We start from the raw sequence: 20622 nt of genomic DNA on the forward strand, positions 1-20622 counted from the left end.
ATTCCTATTCAATTACGATTTCAAAATGATACGATGGCATCAACTTGAACAACAAGAAAAAAACATACGTATCTATCAACTCTCATATCCTTACTAGCTGTTGCCCACGACGTCGTCCGCGTGGTTAGAAGATATAAGTTGTGATTTATACCTGCCCTGTTTTTCCACATTTTCCATTGTATCTTCGCTCCTATTAGCCGCAGCGTGATGATATATACTTCATATATACTTCAGCTTCATATATTAGTATAAGTATATAGATACTAAAGCACATTTACATAGTAAACTAAACAAAACGTTTATTTACAAACCTTGTACTCTAAATAGACATAAGACTGCACGTGATCGCCATATTACTACAATACCTACACATCAATTCAGCGGCATGGTTCCTGCGGGTCGCGAGTTCAAATCATATTGGATTATTGACCTTGCACCCGCCGATAAACTGAGGTTAAAATGTTCAACACGTACGGGTAAACTACGATTTACATTTAAAAATACTGATGTGGGGAAAACGCGAAAGAAATATTGAAGTTTTAGGTTTGGATGAGATTAGGTGCAGAGGAGGAATGTAGAGTAGGCAAGGATGTTATAAAAGTACGAAAATGTTGATGCCCTTAAAGGCGAATGATTGGACATTTCTACTGTACAAGTAGGTATACGAAATGATATTATAATTCACCTGACATCTATACTCTATACCAATATATAAAGCTGAAGAGTTCGTTTGATTGTTTGTTTGTTTGTTTGTTTGTTTGTTTGAACGCGCTAATCTCAGGAACTACTGGTCCAAATTGAAAAATGATTTTTGTGTTGAATAGAGCATTCATCGAGGAAGGCTTTAGGCTATAAACCATCACGCTGCGACTAATAGGAGCGAAGATAAAATGGAAAATGTGAAAAAACAGGGCAGGTATATATCATAACTTATATCTTCTACCCACGGGGACGAAGTCGCGGGCAACAGCTAGTTCACGAATAAAATGGCAATGCTTCGGTCTGACACTTTTGTCTTGTTTTTGCTGTCAGCACTATATATCATTCTTAACTTAGGATTCGACTGACGAAAACTGATGGCTATCTGTTAATCTTAATCTAAGCTTAAGAGAGACTCAAAAATTATTCGAATAACGAATTGCCATCTTTTGTCTGGTCAGATAAAAAAAAATAACTACACATCGAAACAAAAAAAGGAGTCAAAAGTTTTCGCACATAACTGTCAGGCGTATATAATATTCTCTTTCATTCTGTTATAGTATGAATTTCACCTGTGACATATGTATTGGTGCGTTTCCCGACACTCCTACGTGTGCATTGTATCGCACGAGACTATGAAAGTCTGCGATGACAACATTGTTATTGTGGGAATCACTCGAGCCTGCGAGACTGGGTCAAATGTAGTGCCAATGTTATCCAGACTATGAGAAATTAAAGCGTTATTGCATTGTTCTTTATAACTAAGTTTGGAAACTGCTGATATTTTTTTTGGTAGAACCTGAAGTAGTTCCAAAATCTTACCAGCACTAATATTGAGTTTTTTGCTCTTCAAACCAAATCAGATAAAGTTTTTTTCGATGGCTTAGTTTATGGTTTTAAATATGAGGGTAAACTAAACTACGACTAGAGGAAAAATACACTAAGAGTTAAGCTTGATTTCCCATAAAAAAACCCTTACCAAAAACCCCGCTACATGTGAGACCAACAAATTCCTACATTAAATCTATTTAGGAAGTCTGTGCGAAAGTAAACACGTATAAACACAGAGTACCACAAATGAAGTAGCAGTTCGAAATCATGAGTATTCTATCACAAAGGAATAAGGTTGATATTTGCGATTGATTGTAACTGTTGACGTGCTGTCGACTGTACGTCACAATGTCAATGACCCAGTGACGGATGCGTGCGTACGAGTTGTGACACACTGACGACTAGGACCGTTGTTTGCTAATTATAGCAAGTTAGATCTTGGATAATGAAAATTGATAGCAACAGCACGATACACATTAAGTTTGGAAAACAATTTCGAGAATTTCTTTGTTTGGGCTACGACAGCTAAAATAAACTCGAGATAAACGCCACTCGGGCCCGACTCGCGTACGTTTTAAGCGATCGTGTGTTGTTTCACGAGAACAATAAAATTTAGATTCGATTCAGCACGCGACATTTTTTCCTGTGCAAGAAAAAATGTCGTAAAATGTTACAGTTAATGCGAAACACACCATGCTTATAATACCTAGGATTATTTTGAAAGGTTTTAATCTATTGTGGTGGGCAACTTAATGCTTATTCTAAAAACAATAAATGTGTAAATATTTGCTCCTTAATGGGAAAAAGCAGCAGTAGTTTGATTTTGTAAGGATTCTCGTTATTATTTCCATTTTACGATCAGTCAATTGTGGCAATTGAAAGGCATCACATATTTACCTTATTTAAATTGCATATAAGTTTCCTGGCATCCTTGCAGTCCGGTGGGTTCTGCAGGTGTCTCAGCCGCCTCTGCACCAGGTCACTGACGTTGGCAGCCTCCGCTATCCGCCAGTCTTTGTAGCCGTCGAGATTCGGCAACTCTTGCTGGTCAGAGAGCAACGATCTGAAACGGAAAGCTTTATAAGAAGGAGACACAAGACATTTTAGGAGCGCAAGATATCATAATAAAAGGATCCCCCGGTGCTGAAATCGTTAATCAGTATTAAAACCTTCTTCCCTCTACTTTCACACATATTTAAAAAAAATAACAAAATAGATCCAGCCCTTTTGGAGTTTTATCAAATCTAAGGAACATTATTTTTTCCTTGTTCTACTAGTTGGCTTACGTAGGAATGTGTGCACGGAGCAATCGTCTATCTGGAGACACTTTATGGCTATTTTGCCAGTCGGCTTACGTAGAAATGACTCAATATAATCATGGATCTAGAGGGAATTTTCTGACTAGTGTCTCAATATATAAATCAGCAAGTGGACCGTTTGTACTTTTTTCTTTAAATGAGGTCCTTATTGACGTGACGCTTCCAACGGTACAGCCGGGTGGTGTTCTCTTCATAAGGTTTTCAAAACATATTTATTTATTCACGAAGCTAATGAAATGGACTTAATAAAGGTTTCCAAAATCATTAATACTTATTTACATGATACAATTTGAAAGCTCAACTTAATTGAATCGATACAAGAGCAAATAATTAATGATAACAATTAAAAATTGACGACATACAAAACGCTTGTGTGTGTGTGCCCGTTAAAAATAACCTTGAGACCGTACAGACGCGTGACTCATTGATTTGTGTACACAAATTACACGATTAGATATATACAGTTACAAGTTGGGAGTTGGTGATCAGTCAGAAATGGTCTAAGACGGGAAGACCGATGGGCAAAAATCGTCACCCACTGGACATCGTCGCCGAGGTCGTCCGCGGCGCAGATGGTGTGATGATCTAGACAAATATGCGGGACGCACGTGGCGAGAAATCGCAAAAGATGGAGAGGTCTGAAAGGGAAAGGGGGAGTTCTTTGCGCAACAGTGGAAACTAAAAACAGGATATGCCAAAGACAAATACTTTTTACGCCAAAACAAGACAATTTTTCAAGGAGAAATGATTCGTAAAGTGCCTTTCTGGCTTTTTAAGAAAACTATACCGAACTTAACGGATTCCAATGTGCAAAACATCAATGCTCCACATACCTACGCAATGCTTTGTGGCAAAACTTAAATACTAGTTATGGTTCGTACCGAACATTTTGTTTTTATTCTTTTACATCAGATCAACACTCTTTATATCTTAAGCGCCAAAGCAGATTCTATTTCTTTTTAATTTATCCAAAAATCCTCCTCATATCCAACAACATTTTGCAAATAATCCTTTTGCTGCTTCCATATGGCCCAGGACAGAGAATCATGGAAGTATCTGAGAGAGGCCCTAACTTAGCAGTGGGACACAGCGGGTATAAAAAAAATCATCAAACTATAAAACAGTTTGTTGGTAAGGGTAAAAAAGGCGAAGTAATTATCAACATCACTAATCTATCAGGGTTCCCTCGATCACATACTGTGTTCTACTCGTCAGTACTTGTAGCTATCGCGGCGGCCTCATAAGTCAGGCTCGTGACGCTTACGTAACATTTGTTGACTTGAATCACTAATGAACAAACTTTCTTTGCATATATGGAAAGAACGCATATTTTGTAAGCCGGATATGTAAACATACACATTTTTAGTATAAATAATAAATTAATGTATTCTAGGTGTCATTCAAACCTTCCCAATACGGGAATAGGCCTGTGCCCAGCAGTGGGTCGTATATACAAGCTTGTTTTATTATATTATCCCAGAATCTCTATGATAAATACAGAGATAAAATATAGGTGTGTATTTAATTAAGGCTGAAAATTAGTCATGAAAACATTTTTATTTTATTACATTTGAAGGAAATATAAACAAGCTAAATAAGGAAAAAAACGATAAGAAGAGGATAATCAGAAAAGGAAATATAACAGGTTACACAATATTGTGGTTTGATTAGTTATTTTTCAACGAATACTATTTTAAGCATATCAATACTGGGAAAACGATAAGAAGGAGGGATAAAGGCAAAAAAAACAATGAGAAACTAATTAAATACGTTGACCTATTTATAACTAAGGGAATTAATTAAGGGAAAGGTGAGTTTGTACCAGCAGGAGATGCGTACGGTATAGGCACGTTACCGGAGAAATCAATAGACCGATTGTTTTTGATAATGTTTTAACACATGCACCTGAAAACTCGATATTAGGGCAAGTACAGAAAGAAATTGCATGCAGTTTGACGAATTTTTGTTGAGTATCTATTGTATGTATTTTTGATGAAGAACCATTGCAATCGTATATAAGAAGAATGCAAAGATAGCTGAGAAGTTAAAATCACGGCGCCGAACCCACTGTGTGCCACGTGTCGCGTGTTCGATCCCCGCTTAGCACCAGGTTTTGTAGGATCCACTAATGCAGTTTTGAGTATATGTGGATGTGTCGTGAATGTTTGACCTTTTATTGAAGTAAACGTGTAAAAGTGCCATCACTTCAAGCCCTATCTACCAAAAAAACATATTCATTCAACGATGCGCTTTGCACTAACATATCCAAACAGACATTCACATTTATTGAAGCAGAAACATTAAAACCAGTTGATATTTCATTCGCGATTCCCTACAGACCCAATAACCAAAATTAAAAGCGGCCATCATTATAAATTCAAGAACCGCGACCGGTTTCCATACTCGTCCGAGATTGTCTTGACAAAAAACCGTATCAAGTGTGTGCTGTTGTAACGACACGTGCACTTTGTTATATATTTAATACGAGTATGAGGAAGGCTTTTAATGTTTCCTAACTTAAAAGATATTTAAAAGATGATTGATACTTAAAAGAACATAAAAAAAATAGTTATGTGAACTTTCGTGATTTATAATAGGGATGATGAGATTTTTTTCAGTGTCCGTCTTGCAATCCGATATTCCAATATTTTAAGAAACTTCCCAAAAAAAAAACCATTTATATTCCAATTTTCAGCGTATACCCCGCCGCAGAGTAAAACCTTTATTTTCGCACATTTTGCTTAATACAAAACGTAGTTTATTAGTTGTACTTGAATTTTATTTAACTTTGTATGACCATATCAATATTATGCATTTAGTAGTAATAGTTACGGAAACGTCGTCATATTATTCTAACAACTTCAGTACCTAGTTATAATTTAATAATAGCATGCTGATTATGGTTATCATTTTCAAAATAGAAATATCCTTGCATGGCATGTTAAAATATCGCATGTAGCATCAGTATTTTCAATTAGCATTTTGAAACTTATTAAGATTAAAATATTGTTGCATAAAAAAATATCTTATTTTTCTGTTGGTTTTTGTCACAATATATCAATATTAAGTTTCGACACTTTATGAATTAAGCAAATCGGTCTATTTGTTACAGTTTGACGGTTGTATATTTTAACTGATTTTGATAAAACCATCAGGTCAGTAAGAAACGCTACCCAAGTGACGAAACCTAAAGCTTTTCACATAAAGCTTATTTTTTGCGCCATAACCAGATCACTTGGTATGATCTAGCATTGTAACCATGGTTATTTTCAGTACACTTATTAAAGAAAACAACGTATTATTCAATAGAAGGCCAAAAGAGCATTTATCACTTAAAGGCTAGATCATCATCATCATCATCATCATCCGAATCACTTCACTGCTTGCCTGCAGCACTCCACAAAGCTGAGCTCGATCTTCAGCTCATAGGATAAACAAATTATTTTGTTGAGAAAGAGAAAATGTACGTCAAAATGCCAACATGCCATAGGAATGCAATTTCCTCTTTAGCATACGGGAAGCAATTCAACCTCAGTAGGATATTAAAACATACATTCCCATTTATTCTTCACGTTAACAGAAATAAATATGGCGGTATTGTTTCATGTAAAGATCATAACTAAAATTATTTTACTTAGGTTCGGCCTATAAACCAGATGTTAGTAATCAGCAAAGACATTTAACAATTATTGTTTATTAGCCTTACAATGTCATACCGCTAGGCGAAAGCTTCCACTTTTCTCTTTCATGAGAAATGGTGGATAATACCATGTCTAGCACACTGAGTAGGTACCGCTAGCAAAGACCAACTCAAAATCTTTCTACGATTCTCTATCACGCCACCAAGAACCAGCTCACGCTCTCAAATCAACCCTCTCTATAAGTAGATAACTTAAGTAAAAGTAGCACCTTAAGGAGAAATACCAGTTAATCATAGTCTCCAAGTATATCTTACTAAGAAATAAAAAAAACTACAAAATCGAAAACCAACCTTTTCCTTTCAGCAATTTGGTCTAAAATCGTCTGAATCTTCTCCGCCTTATTATCCTCTTGCAGCACTTTGGTCAGCTCATGGTTGACGTAGTACCATAACTCCTTCGTGTTGGAGTATATCCTCCTTCTGAGATTCTCGTAGTCTTCCGTTGGTCCCTGTCCCTCATCAAGGAACAGGGACCCTGTGTCGATGTCCTTTAAGTTACCATTGAGACTGAAAAATAATAAAGATTTGGAATCTCAAATTTTTAATTGTGGCGTGTATAGGAGGAAACAGAGGGCCTAAATAAGGCAACATCGGTTTAAAACACCAGCGTGTACACGGCCCAGAACTGGACATAGGACTCTTCTTATATAGGGGAGGTTTGAGTTTAAAGTCAGATTTTTCTTACGTTGATTTCGGTAAATGGATAAAGATACAAATGCGTATTGTATAGGACTGTATCAATAGATGTTACAATTTGAAGAACTTTCGTCACGGCTATTGTTTCAATCTTAACCAATAAATAGCAAGGTCAGATTGATCATAGGAATTTCAGTAGAAAATTGCAATACTAGTGCCTTGTAGTACGGTACGGAGCACAAAGGTTATACGAAATAAGCTTGTTAATGAATGAGTCAATAGTATACTGAATGAATGTATACTACAGACCAAGGTTTACCTCAAATAATGATAACGAAGACGCATTACGTAAAAGGAGAAAGATCAATAGTACGAAGAACAAGGTTGAAATTACAAAAACTACTCCAAAAAAAGAAATAAATTCTAAGTGATTTTTCTCCTTACATTTTTCTCGAGTCGTGTTTGCAATTTATTTTAAACAAATACTCTTCATAAGTTGTTTAAAATTACAAAAAACTAAAGGTTAAGTAGACAGAAATTTATGGAGATGACATTTCAGACAAGCGTTTGTGTGATCCTCGAAAGCATGTGTCTTGAATGTTTGTCAAACCCCGCGCGACACATAAATTCCTTAGTGCGGTAGCAGTATTTTAATATACAAAGAAATTTGATGAAAAGTAACATAGAAAAAAAAACATGGATTTTCCTGGCTGCCTGTATTTTTTTTTGTCTCTATAAGTATTTTCGCCTAAACGCAACAAACAAGTATAACTTTACCTCGATGTCTTTTTGATCTGCGAAATAAGATTACTATGCTGTAACCTCAGAGTCTCCAATTGTGACGACACTCGCTTTAACCTCTCCTGGAAGTCTGACGACTCATCTTGGTTCCCATTGCATCTGAAAAAAAACTCCATATGAGCGACAGATATAAATGTTAATTGTGTAAAAGACATTATAAAGCTTAAAAACGGAAATACTAAAACTACTATAGCCGATAAACCCAATATTCGTACTGTCAAAACATACCTTTCTGAACTGCAAGAAATAAAAAGAAATGCTTGTGAGTGGCAATTAGCAGGTTTAATTACTTATTTACTATGTAAGGCTTATATTGAATTAGAGTCTATTTAGACGATTCGGGAAATGTCCTGTAATAGTTTGCTGGCGATCATCTATCACGTTAGATACCCGAGCTGCGCGCCTGCACAATGTATTAAAACTTGCTTGGTATTTCTCGCATCGTCTAAATGGGCCCTAAGTCTTTTCATTCTGGAAAGACCTACTACCCTCATGAACCCGTAGGCGTAAATAGCCCAGTCTTAAAAAAAATATGCTGTATGTATTTTTACACGCTGTGCTGTTTCGAACAAAAGCTTTGCAGACAGAGCGTCATACACGTAAAACAAACGACTCTAGAGCTACACCCTTGACAAGAGACGGTAAATAATTTTAGTGCTTCGCAATGCGAAACGAATTGCGAAGCTTCCGCCAAAGATGCATAAAGCTATGCTCTAAGAGTAAAAGCTAATTATACATCGGACATAAACTGCATTTACTATGGACCTAAAGTTATTATAGTTCCGAGATTTTGTCATGGCCTTGTAGACTAAGATTTGCTTGTGGGAAAATCTCAATGGGAAAGTTTATTAGAGATACTTGAATCTTGGTGAACGGTGCGACATTGCGAATTTTATTCTAAAGAATAACAATGTTTAAAGCAAGTTTCTATTAAACTAGTGAGGCTGAACTCTAAAATTGAGAGCTTTCATAGAGCCAACTTCTTTTCTGAGTTCTTTTTATCATTTGGTTTTAGGGTAGTAGCATATTTTGATTCAAAATAAATGTCAAAAAAACTAATTTAATATCATTAGAAACAAAAATACTAGACTATACTTATAATGTAGGACTATACTTCAATATATTTTCGATGCAAATAGATGTATACCTGAGTGGCGATATAACGAGGTAAGTGACGACGATCCATACAAGCAACAAGACGACAGCGGCGCGCTTCCATCTCGCCAGGTACATCATAAAGTAGTCATTGACTGTAGCGTGACCATTGGAGTAGTGTTTCATTGTCGCCGCGGCATCGTTGCGGAACGGACGTCACTGCTGGGGCATGGTGACGTACTGGAACAAACGAGATTCCTATTAAAATTAAGAGATATGGTTAAACAAATGTGGTTTACAGGAAAACAGTCATTAGAGCAGGTAAAATGTACGAAATTCTAATAATTTGCTGAATAATAAGTTCAATGATGAAACTGAAATTGAATTGAAATGTTGAATTTCTGTTAAAACTATAATAGAGAAAAAAGTAGTTCTTATGCTGTTCTGATAGTAAAACACTCTAAGCAAATCTTTGGCACTCCAAAAAAAACTTTCGAATTTGGTATAAGGAGTCTGAGTCGACAGGGATACAATAACAAAAACACATCACCGACAACTGATTACCTAACTTTTTGTTGAGAACCTGACTTTGACGTCATGCGGGATCAAGAGTTAGATTAAATTATAATTTCTACGGTCGGCTGAACGAGAATATACAGAATTAACGAATTCAAAGTAATCAACATTAATGTTACACCTTACAGGACCGACCGGACTATACAGAAGCTATAAATAGTCATGGCTAATATCCTGACTCCTGAAAACAATAGGTTGTTAAATCAAAAATTTAATTCTAACTACTCGTAAACCTAGCTTCTTGAAAACAGCGTACTGCCAATAAAAAGAAGTAATAATTAGTAAAACTGGTGAGCGGAGTGCCAATTGCCGGCAATACAAGCAGAACCTGTTAGTCAACGGTCTCATCCGTAAACTACATTAAAAATGGCCTATCAAATACATCTTCAATCAAATTAAGTCGGCGACACGACGCGACGGTGAGGTAATTGATTTATTGCTGCACATACAAAGGAACGCGAAGATCGAAGAATCTTCTTACAAAACATACAAATTACGCATCTATTAAAATTGATGATTTAATCGTGCTTGGAATACATCAAGAATCAAATGAAACAGTCTTAAAATGCATTAATTTAATACCTAGCAGCTTTTCACGAAAACATATTGCGTTCTGTTCGGTTAGCCGAATCCTTTCCTGTACTATATTGGGATCGACTGCCAGTTTTCCCGGATTTACCTACATGAGTACCGTGATCGCAATGAGTCTGCGACTGCCAAAGATTTACGTCTGATAGTAAGGATCAAAGACCACGTGCTTTCCAAACCACGTGGTTATATCACGTGACGCTTCTTGACTTTGAAATCCAACAAGTATAAACCAACATTTATGAATGAGGCAAAAGTGTAAATTGTTATCAAGTGGATCATAAGTTGCGTGTCCCACAGCATTTAGCCGACACTGTAGAAATAGCCTTAATTCGTATCACAATTCGTGTTAACGTTCACGCCATACTCAAATTGATACCACCTAAACACAATTTCTCCCTGTGGGACCATAAAACGTATCACAGCCATAAAAAGTATATTACGTTCGTTTACGTTTGCGTTCCACGAAAATTGGTCCATGGAATATCAATACTGAAATCCATTAATTTTATATGGTAACCAGGGTTCAGGCTTGACTGGATATTTTGTCCTGTCCATATGATTATTTGCTAATAGCCAACATCATCAATGACTTCTGGGGAGTTTCATTTTCCTTATCTTTACAAAACTCTTCACGTGGAGACAGTTATCAAGGATGATTAGGTTTCTATTTCTAATTATATTGTTAAGGATAAAACTAAAGGGCTATCAAAAGGCAATAATAGATTCGTTTAGAGATAATATTCGAGGCGAAGAGCGTTACAGCTTCTGCATTTTAAAGAAAGGATTTTTAGTCAAAACAATTGCATAATGGAGTATTATTGTATCATAAATCTGCTGACGAGGGAAGCATGAAGAAACAGTGGCGTAATGCAGCTATAAATAATCACAAATAAACTGCACATTTTACGTCTTTTTGTGTTTACTATAACTTCATAAGTGAAGGCGTAAATGAAATGAAATTAAACGGCCGAAATGAGAAACGAGAAGCAGAAAAGGCAGTAAAAAATAATACTAAAATAGAAAAGTTGCTATAGTATAGAATTCATACAAAAGGTATAATAAAAACCTTCACAGTATCCTCGCATAGATGTATTCCTCTCTTGAATCTATTGTGTACTAATAAAGCGATAGATCTAAACGAAGCGTTGGACTGAGTAACGCACGTTTTATTTATGACTAAATCTCGATAGATAACTTTGTGTCGGGTAAGGTTTAGCAAGTGGATAATGTTTTTGTTAGTATTTTTTTTTAACGATCTGGCTATTGTAAAGGCTACCAGTATCCTGAATTTAACAGGACCTAAACCCAGTTTGGAACTAAAAATACCAGAAGTGAAATCTTTTGGAGTTCTTACGTCCCATCTTTCATACAAAACAAAAATACAACATGTAGTAAAAACTCACGCCGACCTCTGCATTTCACCACAATATTCAATTTGTCGGAATTCATAAAAAGAGATATTTAAAAATCTTCAAAGCACTTTAAAACATCCCAAAGTAATCGAACATTTTCTCGCGGTTTAGTCATTCGACACTTCACACGAAATAAACAACGCCCACGTTTCGCGTACGATCCCAGTGCTACTAAGAATCGTCTCACACTTGAGATATGAATTCAATCACATGCTTACTGATTGCAAATTGAAACGAAATTTGCTTCGGCTCACACAGCGCTACAAATATCGAATTTAGTACTCCATGCGTAGTAAATAACGAAGTTTATTTCTTTACTGGATATGTATTTATCATTGACGGGACGAGTTATTGCATTGTGTCCAAATAGATAACACTTCTATTCGACTTCTTCGCTAATGGATAAGAATCTGTACATTTACGGAATTTTGTCAGAACGCTTATGAAATACCTACAATATTGTTTATGACCATCTTGAAGAAAATTTTGAGAATGTAAACATTCCAAGCTTTATTTACCAAAGTGACTAAAAGTCAAAGACTATTCCACCATTTCCACCCCCTATTGCATTCCTAGCCAAGCCAGCCGTCTCGAAGCGGCGAACGTAAATGCCAGTGGCAGTACAATTTATATAGATCGGTGAATCTTTTTATACGAAGCCCTGCATAATGGGAACGACGTTAAACTTTAATCTTGGTGGAATGAAGCGAGAAAGATTTCCGACCGAGGATTTATTTAAATAGGGCTTTGGATTTTTGTAACAAGATCTTATAAAGCCTCTAGCTATTAGCTTGAACATATTTATTAATAAAAGTTGAGGCCTTGGAAAAGATATATGCCCAGTATTGGGCTGCTCCGGGCTGATGATGATGATGATTATAATGGAAAGGTGCAAGGTTTAGATTAAATACGCTTTAAGATGTGAGTGATGAGACACAACAACCAACATACACTTTATTTTTGTTTGATCACAATACCTATACATGAGGTTTAAAATATTCAAATTGTAATTTATGAAATGCAAATCATGGTCAAATAACAGGCAGCTGTTCGGCTACATAAATTAAAGCAAATTAAAGGTAACACAAATATCATTACTGAATTACGTGTTGAAACCAGTTCTACAAATTAATTATGCTACGGAAATATGGAGGATATTTTTTGCTACAATAATGCTACAAAACTTTAGTTTTAATATTGAAAAAAATTATTCGTCTAGCCGTAAGTTAATTATGGTTTTATGCTTTCATAAGTGCACTGGAATATTAAGGGTTTTTGTTGCACGATGCAGCCCTAATTATCTTTATTTTATAAACATTTGATCCACACGCATCCACAACATGGATGTTTTAAATTGGTCGTCTGCACACAATAATAAACCTTAAGATTTTGTACGTAAGCCCTAAAGCCTAATGTCAGCATTATATTCATAAAACCGGCCGCAAAATGCCATCCAACGAATAGACTTACATTCATACCCAGACATGCATGAAAAATTTCAACGAACACTTTTCACTATCGCTTTAGATGCATATGGAAATATGTATCTTTTTTACGATCGCTATTCATCGCAAAACGCCTTGTCAGTTGCAAAAGACGAGGGGAATAACCCAAAACAGAAAGAAAAGACATCGGTAAATACAAAATATATTAGACATTTAATTATTAATTGCAATTATAGTGAATCCTTGAAAGCTGAGTGGAAACTATTACTTCCATTTTCTATTATCATACGCTTTACTGATTACAGGAACATCGCAAAACGCGGAAACTCACGAAATTAACCCATATCTCATTGTAATAAAGACCATGTTGTATGCTTAAATATTATTGTGAAAATTGAGATTAGACCATCAGTCATGGGTCAACATGTCATGCTTGGTGACACAGGTGGGTGCATGCACAGAGGCATTGTGTTCAAAGCAAATAATTGTTGTGTGATTATTATCTCCAACATTTGTCAAAAAATTGAGCACACTTCCTGAGTCATAACTGGTATATTCAAATTGTTTCATATTTTCTTGGTGTTTTGCTCAGAATTCATCAAACCCATATCTACATAGCAGAACCTTAACTTACCTTTTAAAAATGTATGGGATATAAATAAAGCATGTCTCTAATGAGTATCCTGCTCATTACTTTGAGCCGCGAAACCCCAAAAAGTCACGAGCGAACAACAATGAACAACTCTTCCTGATATTGCAATTTTTCATCTGGCAGTCGCAGCTTTGTGGGGGCTTAAGCCCGAAAAGCTCCTTTCAATATGCCGCTAGATAGCTAAGTCTACCTAGATAGATACCGTCGACACTTCTTTATAATCCCCTGGGGCTTACTATCTCACTCTTAAAGTAAGACTGCTGTAGGTGTGCAAGCGAGATGACGCTTTACAGAACGTAGAGTGGACTCGTTTTCGCTCCACGTTTCAAACATCCCCAGTTCAAGTGGCGGTGAAGGAATCTTAATCGTTGAGCAGTCACGTCTAGATAGTGAATCAAAGCTTTTTCTGCATCGATAGCAGTTTAATGAAATTTAATGGCAATCTTTGCTGCAATTGAACGTATTTCTTTTTTAAACCATGCCATATATATATTTTTTTCGTTTTATAACTTTGAATTATATATGTGACTCTTCAAAGTGGATGACTAGTTTTCTGGAGAAAAGTTATGTAAACTTTATACGTCGGCTGCTGTCGTCCAAAACTCATAACTTTGTTTTTTCTTCAAACTCTACGCTAAATTTAGAGAACTGTACATCCATTCCAAGAACATCAAAACAAAATGAACGATTCAAACATACACGTTTCCTGAATGTTTGCATACGTAACACTATGTTGACAAACAGTCAAAAGTCTAACATAAATATGGACAAACTTAAGACATGATAGCGTTGAGTCTGACCGCATAACTTATAAGGAATTTCCTGAGGATCGGCTATAAGTGTCACTAATCCGAATAAACTAATAAAACACCGATCCCACGCACCAAGTTATTTGCTCGACGCAAAGAGATTATCTCGTGAATATGGTCACCTTGAGTGACTGTTATAATGATTTTATCAGCATTCCTAATACGTCTTATACGCCTGTTTGTAATCCCGTAGCTTGCCAAATTTAGGTCAAAATTGATAATAAGTTAATTGAAATTGTACTTGTAGAGATGGTTTTACGAATTATTGCGTAAATGATACGAGTTCAAGTATATAATATGTTATAGATGATAATAAACTACTTCCAAGTCCATTACGAGATTCGTACCGTCAACTACACAAGGCTTTTAAACTGAAGATCGAAATTAATAAACCATCTATGCTAATAACCATTAAGGCAAAGTCCTCTTAAATGAAATATGGCCGACGTTAAATACGTTCGGAGCTAAAATACGGTCACAGTTTCCCGGTGGAGGCGAGCGACCTAATCGCCTGATGGCCTAATTATCACTTTTGGCATGAACTTCATTACAGACTAATCAGTAGAGCAGCATCGACACGGTTTTAGTACAGTATTTGATTCGGAGGCTGGAAGAGTAAGGTATTTTTGTCTCAAACCAAAGGTTATGAATCATGTTATTATGTTGGATAGAAATTAAAAACTGCATGCAGGATGTGAACACAAAAACCGTTTGTGACTTTTGATGGGATTAAAACGTTTGTCTTGAGACAGATATCAGGTAGAAGAAAAGAGTGATGCTAATATAATGGAGATTGCGAAGGACATACTAAACAATTTATAGTTATTGTTATCCAAACAGACCAAGAGGGACAAGAAGTTTAGCCGTAAGATTTTAGATTGAATGGTGGAAAACAAATTCAGAACTTTCAATACGATTCATTGTTCCAGTATCCAGATCTAATTAATAAGAGCTGACGCGACAATCATTCACCCAATCCACATGGGACCGCCTAATAAAATTACTTGGTAAATCTCATGCAAGTCGCCTGTTGATCCGACGCCCACATTATTGTGTAAACAAGTCGGCGTAACACTAACTGTATTATTATTGAGTTGATAAAAGAACAAACGCGTTTCCATTATGACCCCAGATAAATTGATCTGACTCATATATTTTTTTAATCATCGTTATTCTTGGACAGCTCAGGATTCAATTGTTTTGACGAAAGTTTTGAATTGTTTTGCATAGACAAAATTTAAATATAAGAGTCAACGGGCCAAGACAGAAATAGTCAAATAGGCGTCTTTGAAGTTGGACTTCAAATGGTTTTTATTATGAACCTTCGGGTGATGGAATGGATAGAACTCTTAGGAGAGGAGTATGTCCAGAAGTTAACCTAGTGAGGTGTATGTCCAGAAGTTAACCTAGTGAGGTTTACTTCTGGACATACTCCTTCAGCGGAACTGAATAACCGACAATTAGAATATTCTATACTTCTACTTCTATAATGATCTCGTAAGTATACAACGTAAGCATGTAAGATTAGTAGTATATGGGTCAACAAGCAATTAACAAAGTAGGTATATATTATTTACTAGCCACGGCCATCTTACCGCAGCATTAAGTTGGTATGAAGTGCACATACACGTTACAAGCACTGTGTCGACCATTCAAGGCTTATTCGTGATTGGGGAGCAACAACTTAATTCAAGAGTGATATGGTTGCCGTACTTAGTGGAAAAAAAGTGAAAGTAATGAAATTAAATTAAATCTTTTACTATGTAAGTAGAATATATCACATATTTGAAGTGTATTTTTTGCATTGCTGAAATCGTATGCCACTAGACTGACTGTCTGTTATGGTTTGACTGCAAAACCGTTGTACCAATTTTGATGAAATCTCGCAGGCTACAACGTGTCAGCTTGAATAAAAAGGAAGGAATTATAGCCAATTTTCGAAAGTTATTATCAACGGCGAGAACCACACGCAAAATCCAATAAAAATTAACTTATTAACGGACGAGCTATGCAAAAGACACGCGATTAAAAATATGAATAAATAGATGAAATAAGAGCGATCTTAATGCAATTATGTACCATTACTTTAAGTAGAATTTCAAGTACTACTAGAAGGGAAAAAAGGTTTTATTGCAGACGATGACAGAGCGGCGCTTTGTGAGGTTATCAGTAAATGTTAAAATTGCCATTTTATATTACTTCTGTTCTCAGAGTGAATTCAGTTCATTATTTTTACCCGGTTGCGTTTAACAAGATATGTTAACCGGGTGAAGCTGAATAATTACGTGAATTTTTAATTATATTGATGTAGTACTAAAATATTGCGTTTAGGTACTATAATATCCTGCTGAGCAGCGGGATTATTCGAAAGGGTTACCTTGACTTTGGGTGGGTTTTTAGTCAGAAGAAGTCTGACACTCATTTTCACTCAAACCGCAAAAAGTACGATGATCATTTATAATCCGAAAAAAAAAGGTACCATATAACACAGGTTATAATTGATCGCATGTTCAAATAATTACTGCTACAATTAATAGAATTCAATGCCGTAGTGAATTGCTAGATTTGTCGATAAGTGTTAGCTAATAACTTTCCGTGATATGAAAATCGGAACAAATGTTAAGTGTCATTAACATATAACCTTGGATACATTATCGTTGAACTATTAACTTTGTGATTATAATTATTGTTACAGTTAACACGAGAACCTAACATTCTGATATTGAAACAATTAAAAGGGCCTTTATAACAAAGTCTTACTTTTTGTAGTTATTGAGAAAGTGACAATCATATAATCTTTCTATGTTTAGTATTATGTATATCGTGGGAGCGGGACAGCGCACGCCATAGCGTTCAACATCGTCTCTTTTTAATAACAGCAACAAGTTTGCTAAAATTAAACAAAACTGCCTCAAACAGATTACACGCAGTTTAAAAAAAAACTTTACGAAAATACAGGGTGTAAGGAACACCGTACCACCAAAGTCGCATAATGACTTTAAAATAACGTGTTAATTAATATTAAAGAAGTCGCTACCGTCGGAGATTAATATTTATAGATTTAGTCATTTTTGAGCACGCAATGAATTGGTTACCGCGCGATCCTTACGCTCAGCGTACGTACATACACGAACTGTAATGTGGTAGGAGGGCGACACTCGGCGACACGATCGAAACATTCGAAACGCGCGCGCATTTTATAAAAATGTTGTGATGTAACGAAAAACAATCACAAATCTTAATCTCGCTCACTTCTAACCAGATAAGGTTCGAAAATTTCGAAATGTCCGCCATCTACGTGCACACAAATTTTGGCGCGGCGAAAAATCTGCTGCTGAACCCGGGGCAAAAAGTACCGCGTCCAGTAAATGTTTATCGCGAGACTTGCATTGCCACGTGCTTCGCCATAACACATTAGCATGTTGCCATTCTCCCGGGCGGTAAAATAACCTATCGAGCTACTAGGATCGTAATTTAAATAATACACACACAACACACGCACTTATATCACTTAACACAATAAAATTGTCTGCCTACACGATAATTAGTCCGCGAATTACCCGATTGCACATGCACATTCGATTAGCGTAAGGAACAAACTGAGTAAAAATAGGTACTATTTTGAAAAAAGCCGAACTTTCGGTTTTACCTTTGAGTAGTGTTGGACCTAGGTACCTATGATTCTTTATCGATAAATTACATGAGGTCGAAGTGAATATCGTAAAATTATTCTTGACAATAAAGTACTTAACTTAAACCTTTAAAATTGATTAATCACAAAATGTACTTTTGTGTAAGAACATAATTGTTTTATGTGACTGGAATAATTATTCAGCAGTTCGTAGGAAAAAAAATGATAAAAAATTTTAGGCAGGAATTTCATTAGTAGATGATGGATATTAGTAACAAAACAGAGTTTAATTTTAGAAAAAATAAATTATTGTTTATAACAACATGTTTTAGAACTACAGAATTCTAAACAATAACAAACTGTTAATAATAAAAGGTTTTAATAAATTTCGTAGTACGATAAGTTGATAAACGCTGAGAAGGTGATTTTCTATTTTATAACATGGAACCCGTGTAACAAAAATCGATGTACTATTTTATCCAGTGTCACAGGTACGTCACTCGCTGATACCGCTGTAGGTGTCGGCGACGCGCTGGCGGTGTCGACAAAGGCGGCTAGCGGTGCCTACAAAGCGCGCGGCTTTTTTTAAAGGAATAGTAGGCAGGATTACGAATAATGCGTGCGAGTGCGCGCGCAATAGTTGCGCTATCTCTTACGCTTGTCGCTCATGAGTATTGGTTCGGTTTTGACGTCACTTTCGGTTAGATTTGCAAGAGAGCGATGACCGACGAGTACCTTTACGAATCAGCTGATCGGGAGCAGTTTTTAGTGTTTCATTTACATTGCCTTTTTTTGTGAAAACGGCTTAATAATGATTTTGTTTATGAAAATATTATTGAAATACGTAGGAAAAATGATTTTATGACACATAAAATTAAAAAAACGCGAAAAAAACCTGCAATTTTCATGAAAAGACCGATGAAAAATTCCAACGCAGTGGGGTCTGGAATCATGTCTAGAACTCAGGTCCCACGGAAAAGTCACGGTGTTCCTTACACCCTGTATAGCAGAAATAGCTCAATAGAAGTTTTAACTATGCATGGAATAATTTCGCTCATCCTGTTTCCAGTAATTTGGTGCTGGTACAATTTACACAGAATATAATTATAGTTGAAATAGAAACATAAACATTAGAGGAATAGAGCTGCATTTATATAACACTAGCTGTTGCCCGCGACTTCGTCCGCGTGGTTAAAAGATATAAGTTAGGAATTTTTGAACGAAAGCTCTCGAAGATTAATATTTTTCCCCGTTTTTGCCACCTTTTTCATTGTATCTTCGCTCCTATTGATTGCAGCGTGATGTTATAGAGCCTAAAACCTTCCTGGATGAACGGTCTATTGAAAACAAAAAGATTTTTTCAATTTGATCCAGTAGTTCCTGAGATTAGCGCGTTCAAACAAACAAACAAACTCTTCCGCTTTATATATTAGTATAGAAGTATAGATATGGATTTATGTTAACTACGCGTATTTGCAGACGCCCGACTTACAATCCTGCCGCGTCAACAGAGAGTAAGACTCTGGTTGGATCCGAAACTAGTCGGGAATTCCCGATAAATAAGCGTGAGTAAACTGCCGACTCTAAAGTATGAATCATATAAGCACGAAAGGTAATAAAAAAATGGAAATTTGTTGATTTTCATACAAACATTAATGAATGTGCTACCACATGTTAGTGGTTGTATTATTTACTTGTTTATTAACTAGTATTATAACATCATGGTCACTGAACAATAAAATCCATAAGTTAATATTTGTTATTATTTCATAGGGCCATTGTGTGACATAGGAATCCTTTTATTGTTCTTAAATCTATATTTACTCATACCATAGGGTTGTTTTTTTTTCAATTTAAGATGAATATATCAGAAATTATTTCTTACAAAGCGGGTCCAGGGTAAATTTTTAGTTATAAGAATTAAGTTCTTTTTTATGTATTGTCCAATTAATTTATTCTTTCATAAATTTGTTGATCTTCATACAAAGATTGGAAATATGACAATGAAAATAAATACTTTATCACAAATTTTGTTTTTAAGAAAAAAACACTTCATCAATATTACTTTTGTTAGCCAAATTTTATGTAAAAGTTAGAAAAGCACTGATCTCGAAAATCACAGCTCCAGTTTGACTAAATTCTATAAAATAATTACAGTTAAATACTAACGCAATCTTTAATAATAATGCATGGATAATGTAGTGCTTTATACACTCACAGGCACAATTAACCGCCCACCTATATCTTTCGTCGCCCTGTTTGTTTACGTAAACTATGAGTTATCAGCTGTTTTATTTTTTGTCAAGTGGGTACTCTAGCAATAAATTAAACACTTATACCCTTATTTAATTTCTTAAATTTGTTTCGCTGAAGGGTTTTTGGAATTTAGTCGTTGTTAGACATTGTTGCCGTTACGTTACCGTGT

The 20622-nt window shown here is 35.7% G+C and overlaps 1 protein-coding gene across 1 annotated transcript in view; it reads right to left on the bottom strand.

Moving 5' to 3' along the window:
• LOC113503692 (alpha-(1,6)-fucosyltransferase) overlaps positions 1-20622 on the bottom strand; it is a 35869-nt gene that overhangs the window by 12317 nt on the left and 2930 nt on the right. Inside the window, exons 2-5 of the mRNA XM_026885753.1 lie at positions 9134-9321; positions 7963-8085; positions 6841-7056; positions 2428-2593 (exon numbers count right to left, since the gene is read on the bottom strand). Of these exons, the coding sequence (XP_026741554.1) occupies positions 2428-2593; positions 6841-7056; positions 7963-8085; positions 9134-9267 (639 nt within the window). The 5' untranslated portion in view covers positions 9268-9321. The remainder of the gene's footprint in view (positions 1-2427; positions 2594-6840; positions 7057-7962; positions 8086-9133; positions 9322-20622) is intronic.

This window comes from Trichoplusia ni, chromosome 20, assembly GCF_003590095.1.
Source record: "Trichoplusia ni isolate ovarian cell line Hi5 chromosome 20, tn1, whole genome shotgun sequence".
Taxonomy (NCBI): domain Eukaryota; kingdom Metazoa; phylum Arthropoda; class Insecta; order Lepidoptera; family Noctuidae; genus Trichoplusia; species Trichoplusia ni.